The 10,838-nt window shown below is 53.8% G+C and overlaps 1 protein-coding gene across 1 annotated transcript; it reads left to right on the top strand.

Annotated features, from left to right (window-relative positions):
* The first annotated feature begins 3,445 nt into the window (after window positions 1–3,445).
* PROK1 (prokineticin 1) lies at window positions 3,446–7,773 on the top strand. Its single transcript, XM_036076397.2, has 3 exons — window positions 3,446–3,517; window positions 6,078–6,203; window positions 7,654–7,773. The coding sequence occupies exons 1-3, from the start codon at window positions 3,446–3,448 to the stop codon at window positions 7,771–7,773; spliced, it is 318 nt and encodes a 105-aa protein (XP_035932290.1).
* Window positions 7,774–10,838: the final 3,065 nt, after the last annotated feature.

Below are 10,838 nucleotides of genomic sequence, written 5' to 3'. Positions count from 1 at the left end.
ACCAGCTTTCTTGTCCTTGGGGGACGCAAGGTCATTGTTAGTACTTGTCACTGTGTTTTTCTCCTCACCACTCACTTCTCCTTTGTCTCCTGGGGTTCCTGCCTGTCTAGTTCAGGGCCTCCCCCCTCCTGCTCTCTCTTCTGTGCTACATCTGTCAGCCCAAAGTGACCCTGATTTGGCTAAAACGTGCCAAGAATACTATTGAAATCCACATGTACACAGGAACAGGAGAGCTTCAAGTGCCCGAGAGAAATCAGACCTGGGAACCATGAGCTCCTGGGCCTGGCATGTGGAAGGCATTCGGCGAATGTTTGCTTCATCAAGTTATCAGGTAAAGAACCCTGAAAGCTCCCCAAAAACCTCTTCTGGGTTTCCACCAAAGTCACTAGCTATCCCTTACCTTCCTCTAATTAAGCTGGCTTTTCCTCAAGTGCCAGCGTTCAAGGTGAATACAAGGCTTTCAGTCAATGTTATTGGCTTTGTTTGCAACAGTATTTCTTGCTACCATTCTTCACCAGGTGCATGGGATAATTAGTTTTGTGTTGAAGGGAGGGGTGAGAATGGGAGGCGGGGGAGGACTGGGGGTGATCAGCCATCATCTACTCTTGTCTCATGGAGGGCGGCCTGTGTGAGGTGGCATCTGTGGGGACACCCAGAGCCCACAGGACTGCTTCGGGAGCTCCTCCAGCACCCAGTGTGACCCTGCTTTCTTCCTCCGGGTAAGCGTCTGACAGGCCGGGTGGTCCCTCAGTTCTCTGGCTGTGCACCTGACTCAGTGCTCAGTGTACACGTGGGCCGAACAGGTTCATTTTTTTTTTTTTTAAGATTTTATTTATTTATTTGACAGAGAGAGAGACAGCAAGAGCAGGAACATAAGCAGGGGGAGTGGGAGAGGGAGAAGCAGGCCTCCCACCGAACAGGGAGCCCGATGTGGGACTCGATCCCAGGACCCTGGGATCATGACCCGAGCTGAAGGCAGACGCTTAACGACTGAGCCACCCAGGCGCCCCAGGTTCATTATTTTGATGCCCACCTCACAGGAGATATATTAAGGCAGATAGGCCCATCTTTTTTTTTGTGACACAAATTGCTAATAGTTAGCAAAGCGCTGCTCTATACGGGGCATGGTGATAAGCATGTCACACGCATTAGCTCGGGTAATTCTCTATATGCAGCCAGAGAGAGCCTTTCAAAGTATAAATGACATCCCCCCCTTCCCCTGCCCCAAACCGTCCAAGATCTCTGGCACATTTGCAGTCAGGCCCCTACCGTGTCTGCAAGGCTGGCGGGGCATGGCCCCAGCTCCTGCTCCAACTGTAACCCCTCCCTTCCCCTGCCCACCACCCTCCTTGCTGCTCCTGGAACTGGCCAAGAAGGCCCTGCCACAGGGCCTTTGCTCTGGTTCGCCTCCCCGGGTGCTGCCCAGATCATTCCTTCATTTTATTAGGCCTTCTCTAGTGTCTCTTCGGAAAGACACTCACCCCATCCAAAATATCACCTGTTGTTAAGCTCTGTTGTCTTCTGTTTCTGATAGAACTCAGCACACCTAGGGCGCCTGGGTGGCTCAGTCGTTAGGCATCTGCCTTCGGCTCAGGTCATGGTCCCAGGGTCCTGGGATCGAGCCCTGCATCGGGCTCCCTGCTCCGCAGGAAGGCTTCTTCTCCTGCTCCCACTCCCCCTGCTTGTGTTCCCTCTCTCTAGCTGTGTCTCTCTCTGTCAAATAAATAAAATCTTAAAAAAAAAAAAAAAAAAAAAAAAAAGAACTCAGCACACCTAGCCATTTTATTATAAATCTGTTTGGTTGTCTATTACCTATCTCCTCACTAGAAGAGAAGCTACATGAAAGCAGGAACCTTGTTTTGTTAACTGCTTTATTTCCACCACCAAGAACAGTGCCTTCAATGGAATAGTCATAAATAAATACGTAGTCAATGAAAAAATAAATGGGTGAATACTCACAAAACCTTGTAATGTAAGTGGTACTATCACCCCCATGTTATAGATGAGAAGACTGAGGTTTAGAGAGACTGACAGTATTCTTGGAGTCATAAAATGAATGAGCCATCTGGGATCAGAAGTCAAGATGTCTTGCCTCTGGGGTCTAGCTCTTAGTACTGTGCTAGTTCATCTCTCTTTGCACTCATAAATGCCTGCCAGTGTTTCTATGTAGGAACCCTATTTCCCTGAGACACTCCAAGAAAAAAGCATTTGATGGATGATTCGGTTTGGGAGATACTACAAATTGCATTTCCTGCTCTGTAGCCTATGAAAGGCTCTGAAAAGTCCTGCAGTAAAAAATCCTAGTTGAACTCGTATAATCAGTGTTTCCCTAAGTGTTGACTATAGACATCTTTTATTTATTCATTGGTGTATGTAACATCTATTAACATATGGCAAAGCATGCCTTGGAAATAATAGCTTTTTATCCTTGTGGAGGGAAGCAGATTGCCTGATACAGGATTCTGGGAGCTCTCTCTGGGTTGGCTGGCATGGGAAGTCTGGGACCGGGGGCTTCCTCACCCAGCAGGAGGGACCATGCCCCAAGTCAGCCTCCTACCAGACTGGCACCTGAGCTCACCGTGTTTGTTCGCCCACTCTCAGGCTCACTCCAAATCCAAGAAGGCAGTGGGGAGGCTCCTGGTGCCGTTTAGCTGAAGTCGCGCCCAAGCGGAGACCTGTGCTCATCTTCTGCCCTCTGGTTCCCGTATCAAGTGACACTGAGTCCTGTACCAAGTGACTCCTGAGCCTCTTAGAGAGCTACTCTTCATGTGTGTCTCTCAGAGACATCAACCCCACCGGCATGGCCTTGTCTTCTCACTGTCTTACGTCTCCCTATTGGACTTTTAACCTTCTAGAGAACCAGGGACACTGCCTTACCCATCCGTGTCCTCTGGGCCACCAACTCGGTGCTGAACAAATGGTAAATGCCCAGATAATTCTTGTTGGCTTGACTGTGAGGGGACTGATGATCCTGTATGTTGCATGGTTTGGAGCAGGAAAGGATTAATGGTGATGTTGTAAACCCCTTAATTCATTGCCAGAGCCACCCCCCACCCCCTGCCCCAAGCAGAATAGCAGGATGTCCCAGAGGCGCAGAAGACCATGGAGTGAAATGTATGTAACTGACTGCATCTCTGCGCTCCTCGGAGAGTTCGAGCCACTGTCAATGCCCCCGATGTGCTCATTTTTTATTGGTTTTGATGGTGATTTGATGTCATCAGGGATTCAGGTCTCATGTTCATCCCTGAGATCATCTGAATAGCACTGGTGACGGGGAAGGGAAAAGCAGAGCGAGGCATCCACAGGCAGCCTAGATCGGACTGCATAAATCTGGGAGAAGGGAGGGGGCCAGACAGCCTGGCCTTCCCAGCCGGCGCAGGAGGCTGAGCGGGAGCAAGCAAGAGGCCGTGGAACGGGCAGCGTCGTGCCTTCACCCCAAGTGACCATGAGAGGTGCCATGCGAGTCTCAATTATGTTTCTTCTGGTGACCGTGTCGGACTGTGCCGTGATCACAGGGGTAAGGCGTCCAACTCCCTCTCTGCCCTAGGTTTTGGGAGGGTGTCAGGGTCTGCATGGAGGGGAGCCAGCAACCACGCAGGGGGCAAACCAAAAAAACTGGGGAGTCAGCGGTCAGCCAGCATTTCAGAGAGGCATTCCACATGCTTTTCGGATTAGTTGGACCTTACCCCCCTCCTAGACAGGATCTACTTTGGAGAGGCTGTGTGTAAATCCAATCTAAAATTTTCAATTGCATTAGGAGAACATCGAACATTTTGAAGTTTAGACCTTGGGGAACATGAAGATTCCTAATTGTGTAATAAGGAATTCTTTCATAAAGTTGATTAGCACCCCATAATTTATCTTTTGTGTAAATTTTGGTTTTTATATAATCTGGTCCACATGTCAAGTGTAATTTACACAGCATGTTGACTTAATTAAAGGCAGTGACCTTATTAGCTTTAATTGGGGATGTTTAACCTCTGCTTTTTCTACTCTTAAGAAAGATTGTCTTGAAATTCTTTCCTTCCTTTATTATTTGTATATTTTAACTGTGCCTGGTTCTGATCAGAGCATTTGGCTGGGTGTACCCAAAAGCAGGCATTGGATAACAAGTGGAAATCTAGCCTCCCAGTGGAGGCTCCCCACACAGGGGCGCTTGCCTGCCTTCACACTGGGGCTTTCCCCGGGACCACCCTCAAATGTGTTACGGTGGTGGGACCATTCTTACTAAAACGGAGAGTAATACCTGAGAGCTTTCAGATCAAAGCCACTAGGACAAAAAAAAAGAGAGAGAGAGAGAGAGGGAAATTTATTTTTTTTTCCCCAGCGTCCTTCAACTTTTCACATAGAGAATGGAAATGTAGAAAAATGCCAAATGTCTCTTGGAATCACATTAGTTTTCATGATCACAGAAAGGAAAACTTCTTTCTTCTCCTTTTTAAAGGAAAAAGACTTGAGTTTCAAAGACGAACACATATTAAAGGCAAGTCAATGCTTTTGAGACCCAGAGCATGAATAACATTGTTAGGGCAAAATTATACCTAATGAATCAGCCTCTGAATCCTCCTATTGTGTAGCCTGATGATTGGGGAGGCTAAGAACAAAGGAGAGAAGCCACCAAAAGGGATGGGAGCTGCGGGTTGACCTTGACGCCCAGGTGACCTCATGGGGCCAGCTCCAACATCTGGCCAAGTGGTGGTGGGAAAATCTCTTTCTAGTAAACCCTTCAAGAGGACCCTTTGAATAGCACAGTGAGAGAGAAATCTAGGGTAGGAGGACATGCATGACAGACAGGACAAGGAGAGGGTGGGACCCAGTCCTCAGGGGGTGAGGATCTCTTTCCACTCTCCATGCCTTGCTGAGGCCCCAAGGCTGACTCCCAGGAAGAGGCTGGGCGGACACCACCACACGCCCCTGCTCCCTGGACTGTGACCATCCCGGATTCAGGCTTGGATGGGCCCTCCTGCCAGAGTGGGACAATGATGCTCCAGCTCTGTAGAAAAAGAGTCAGGGAAGGTCTGCTTTGCCCTAACCCCGGGCTTGCAGGACCTCGTGGGTGTGTGACATGTGCCCTCACTGGGCTGGAGACCTGCACAGCCAGGTGACTTCACTTGCACCTCCTCTGGGTGGCAAGCAGACCCCGCACCCCCACTTTCCCTCCCGGGGCTGAGCAAGTTGGCTGCTTCCAGTTTCTGCCAGGTCCCACCCAGGTAGCCAGAGGGTGCTCCGCAGCTGTGAATCTCAGTTCAGAAAAGCCACCCAGCTTCTCTGGGAGTGCCAAGATCGGGTGCTTCTCCATCGTGGCCCTGCTTGAGGCTGGAGCAGTTCAGAGGTCTATTTCCCCCCGTTCAGGCTTTTGTTTAAAGCAGGCTTGGGTGGGCTCGTTTACAAATGGCAACTTCCGGAAACCAGCCAAGGCCGCTTAGCTCCTGTTCTGGGGCCCAACCCAGAGGGGTCCATCCCTATCTGGGGATCAAGGAGGCCAGCAGAGAAGCCCCGGGGGAGCCCCTTGTTCTCTGGGGTGCTGGCACCTCGGGTGAGGCTGAGCTTCTGGTGAGGACCAAGGGGAGGGCTGAGGTGGGGGCCGGCATGGGGAAGGGAGGCACCATCCCCGGGTGTGGGGTCAAGGTTGGGACCTTGCTTCCGGGTCACCACGCCATCCTGGGTGAGCCGAGGGCAGGGTCCAGATGGGAGGAGCTTGGACTAACCAAGGACTGAGCCCCTGGGGCTTGGGCCATCAATGCCCCTCCCACCTCTAGGAACTCAGATCGTCCCATTTCACCAGCATCCTTGGAGCATGTCCTGGGGCTGGAAGAGCTGTGTCTCCTGACCTCTGCATTGGTCTGAAGAGGAGCGTTGCCTCCCTACTGGGTGGCCTCCGAGGAGCTGGGAGGGGTCCCCAGACTCAGTGCTGATGCCCCGCTGAGCCCTGAGCATCCCGGCGCAAGTGAGGCAGGAGCACGGATGTGCGGCATGGGGTGCGAGGCTGCCGTGAGGGTTTTGGATGTACCTCTCCCTTCTGCTTTCTCTTGGGGGGCACTAACGGGCACGAATGGCCGCTTTGTCTCCCCTCGCAGGCCTGTGAGCGGGATGTCCAGTGTGGGGCGGGCACATGCTGTGCCATCAGCCTGTGGCTACGTGGGCTTCGGATGTGCACCCCGCTGGGGCGGGAAGGAGAGGAGTGTCACCCCGGCAGCCATAAGGTACCGCGCAGACCTGCTCAGGGCCCAGAGCCAGACGGCTGACATCTCAGGGGGGTTGGGCACCGCCTCCTTGCTCCTTGGAGGCAGCCTGGGGTGGAGTGGGGGGGTACTAATCACACAGCCTGTTAGACCTGGGGGCCGGAACCCCAGCTGCTCACTTGCTGAGTGGCCTTGGGCAATTAGCATGACTGCTCTGGGCCTCAGTCGCCTCATGTATATGAGGGAAGATACCGATCGCCCCTGAAGTCTCTTTCAGATCTGATGAGCTCAGATTCTCAAGGGGGCCTGAATGCTCTCTACCCATAGGAACTTTCCCTCAAGAACATGAAATAAGACTCACAAAATGGCCTCCCATCCAAGGGATGGGTCTGGTTAGGGTGAGGCAAGCCATGGGCCCAGGGCATATGCTTCAAGGAGGGACTTGTACTCTTTTGGGCCCTACGCACCCTACTCCGGTCCACTGACAGGCAGCTCCCAGCCCAGGGGGCATAGAAGGGCCGGGGACAGGAGCAACAACAGGTGTGCATGGGGACCCCGCATGCCAGCTCCCTCCCCCGGGCTCCCTGCGCTTCGGGAGTCTGTCATGCTCCTCAGGGAAGCACACCTGCACCCAGGAGCCCCGTTTCTTCTGGGCTCAGCATCCTCCGGTGGTCACCCTCCTGATCCGGGCCTCTTGGGGGATGGGGAGGTGGGGTGGCGAGGCAGTCCTTGCCGCCTCGGGGTATGCTGAGTGCTTACTACGGGCCACTTGTCAGACTAAGTCCTTTCGCAGTTGTATAGTTTAAACCTCTTTACAGCTGTATGTGGTAGGTGCTATTATTAACCCATTTTGCAGATAATAAAGTTGAGACACAGAGACTAAAGAACTTGCCAGTTGTCACGCAGCTGGGAAGTGGCAGACCTAGGATTTGAACCTGGGCAGTCTGACCCTACCTGTGATCATAACCGTTCCTGTTCACCCTCCGCTGAGGAAACCTCAATAGTTTAGTCTCTGGGTCAGTCACAGGGCAGAGACGGTGCCTGTCCTGTCCCCCGCTGCATCCCTAGCACCCCCTAGCGTTGAGCACATCGTAGGGGTGCTATAAGTGATGTCCGGTCCACCAGCGTGTGTGCGTGCACGTACGCATGTGTCGGCGAGAGGGCCTGGCTAGGCAGCGTGGGGGCTTGTGGTGTTTTAAGGCTGGAGTGGAAGGACAGTGTTGTGGCTGATTACATTGTCCCGAGAGCCAGATTGCCTGGGTTCAAATCCTGGCTCCTCCACAAATTAGCTGCGTGAGCTTGGCATGTCGCTCAGCCACTGTGCCTCAGTTTCCCCCTCTGTCATAACTGTTATTGTCGGGCTGGTCGGAGGGGTGAGACACCAGCCAGGGCTGGTCTGGCCAGAGGCTCCTGCCAGGAGGCCCACCTCCCTTATGGTGAAGGAGTCCTCCTTCTTCTCCTCTTTTCCCAGGTCCCCTTCTTCAGAAAACGCCAGCACCACACCTGCCCCTGCCTGCCCAACCTGCTGTGCTCCAGGTGCCTGGATGGCAGGTACCGCTGCTCCACGGACCTGAAGAGCATCAGCTTCTAGGAGCCTGTCTGTTGTCGGGACACACATCGCGCCTCTGCATGAGCCCAGCCTGGGCTCACCTCTTAGGCCCTATCTGCCCCGTGGCCCAGCTCCCCCACCGCCCCATCCCCGAACTGTCCTCCTCGGTCCCTCCTCCCTAGCACAGCCGTGTGCGTGCATGCTGACGCACAGCACACGGGGTCCCAGCTTCGGGCTGTGGTCCGAGACGGGGCCTGACTGGTTCTCTTCCCTGTTCGGCTGCCTGAAGGGTTGTAAGTAACAGGAAGGGGATTCTTTTCCCTTAGCCTCTGCCTCACTCACCCGTCTGGTCTTCAGAGGTGGCTTGTCCTCTTCCCTGGGCCCATCTCTCCCCCTTCCTGCATGCGCTCTTCTGCCTGAATCCCACATTCCCCAGCACAGGCCCTGGGTGTATTGCTCCGAGTGACAGGTCCTGGACTGAGCCTCAGGCCCTTTCCATGAGGCCTGTGAGGAGCGACCTTTCCGGGGTGGCGGGAGGCCGGGGTGCAGTAGACGGTGATCTCATGGCAGGTGCGGGGAGCCCGCCCACTAGGCCAGAACTGCATTGCCTCCAAGGCCCCTCCCCGCGCACTTGACCAGTTCACTAGTGAAGCCCCCAGTTCCCACGGCCTCCCTATAGAATGCAAGTGGGGGCAGTTTAATCTAATCAGCCATTGACATTTTAGGAGGCAATTAGGGAGTAACCTCAAACAGCTCCTTTCCGAGGATCAGCCCCTGGGAGCATGTCTGTGACCTTGAGGACGGGGGCTTCTGCCCAGCTTGGGGAGGTGGGGAGGCGGGAGGGGAGACAGCAGGCAAGCACATTGATTTTGGACCTGGGGGAGGCAACTACCCCCCAGAGACCAGGCTGCACAGGCCTCACACCCAGAGAAGGCAACTTCTCTAGACAGCAAGGCTTCCCGGAGCTCAAAGCTGTCTGTCTGGGAGTTGTGTCACTGGTCTCCACTGGCCTCTAAAACACCCAGCCCCACCAAGCTCCTCCCAGCTGGACCCTGCCCTCGGCTCACCCAGGACTGCGTGGTGCCCCGGAAGCCCCGGAAGCTGCGCTCCCTGACCTGCCCCCTGCAGAATAAAAGCATGAACAAAGGGCGAGTGGCCGTGGTGTTCCAGCTGGCGTGGGGACATGGGGTAGGGAGGGCAGGACGGGGCCTTTTCCAGGTGGGGAAGGATGCCATTGGTGTTCCTCCTTTTGTTTTGGGCAATTTTTTTGCGAAAGTGGATTCAGGGTTTCTTTGAATGAAGGGTGACAGGCACTGGGCTCTGGGCCCGGAGGGTGCTGCTCAGGTGTGTGGCTCAGGCGCATTGGTGGGTTGGAGACAGGAAGGGAGCCCTGAGCTGGCGGCTGAGTAGGGACTCCATTGGTGAGATCTGGATGGGTTGCAACTCCCATTTCTGCAATTTAGTCTCTTTTGCTTAGTATCCAGGACCTGATGCCCCCAGACCACCATGTGTGGGATGAGGAAGTCTGTATCAGGATGGCCCTGAGCCTGTGTCCGAACCCAGGGGCTGGGAGCATCACCTAAGTGCCAGGCTACTGTCCCCACAGCCCCTCCTCACCCCAATTCCTAGCCTAGAAAAATGCAAAATGTAAGATGAAAGGACATTGTATAAGCCTCCAAGCACATTGTGATTAATGAGGCCCTGGGGGCTCCTGCCCTCCCCCATTTGCCCTGGATCTGCCAGCGCCTTGCTCAGGGATGCTCAGAACAGGCTTTACTGCAGGACCCACTCAAGCCAGACCTGAGCCCCACTCAGGGCTCCCTCTCTTTGTTTTCGGCTCCTTTGATAGACATCACTGCCTGCTTTGCTGACTCTTGGCCCTTCTTGCAGCCCATGCACAAATCTCTCCCCCCTGCACTCAGCCTCAGGGGCTGGACATAGAACTACTGTCCATGTCTAGGGTTCCAATCTGCCCATCCTTGTCCTTTGGGTCTCTAGGTACCGCTGATTGCTGCCACGTCATGCTGGCGTGCGGGGCCCTCCCCAATCAAGCCGTGTCCTCGGCAGGCAGAGCCATCCTGGGTGAGACAATGGCCACGTGCTTTCAGCACAGCAGAGACGGGGTGATGGCAGAGGGGTGCCCATGACGTGGCGCGCACTGACTTGCCACCTGGAGCACCCCCCATCTCTGTCCCCATCTGGGAGCTGGCCAGTCTGCAGACCCTATTTAGTTTAACTGGAACAATTCTCATTTTTTATACCAGAATGCCAAGGAATGTATAATTGACCTCTGCCCCAGTTTCTTGCTGCTTTTTTTCTGAAGCCCTAAGAGGAGAGATGGGGAGACTGGGGGGATGGTGGTGGGGTAAGAAAAGTGTATTTGTGAGAATTCTTTATATTCAAGAATACACTCTTCAGAAATACAATTATAAGAAGAACCTACTTATAAGAATAATATATCCAAGATAAGAACGTATTCCTGAAGAATTAAATTAAATCAGGGTTAAGTGAAAAGGACACCCCTTCAGGATGTGGGCCCCTTCAGTGACTGCCTTACCTCCCCTTAGTCCAAGCCCCTTCCTCCCCGACAGGTGGAGTCTCGTGCCATCTAGTGACCAACCTGGGGATGGCAAGGAAGAGTCAAAGATGCACCCTTCTCAAAGCAGACAGGGACCATTCCCCAGATGTCCCCAAGATTCAACCAGAGGCTTAGAGGGACAGTGCTTCCACCTGTGGAAAGAAATCTGTCAACCTAAGGAGCACAGGAGAAATATTTAATTGCCCCTTTGGGTCCCGTCCCTCCTAGATGCTTCTTTCCTAGAAGCTACTGTCATCTTCCAGTGAGACACGCTCCAGCTTCCCCCGGAGTGGGACCGTGGAGGTGGGCGGGGCCAGACGAGGATGATGGGATGCCCCTTCCCCCTACCTGCGCCCCTGAATCTCCATCTTCTTTGCCAGTCATCTGGGTCAGTGCTCCCATCACCCCCAGGATCCAAGTCGGAAGCTCAAGAGCAGTCTAGATTTCTTCTCTCTTCTACTGTCCCTTCTCACGGCAGCCATGGCCAAGTCTAAGCAGTCATCCTGCCCAGAATGGCCTGTGGCAACTG

Source organism: Halichoerus grypus, chromosome 5 (genome assembly GCF_964656455.1).
Source record: "Halichoerus grypus chromosome 5, mHalGry1.hap1.1, whole genome shotgun sequence".
Lineage (NCBI taxonomy): Eukaryota > Metazoa > Chordata > Mammalia > Carnivora > Phocidae > Halichoerus > Halichoerus grypus.
Note: the sequence above shows the minus strand (reverse complement) of the source record. Positions and strands in the feature narration are given on the sequence as shown.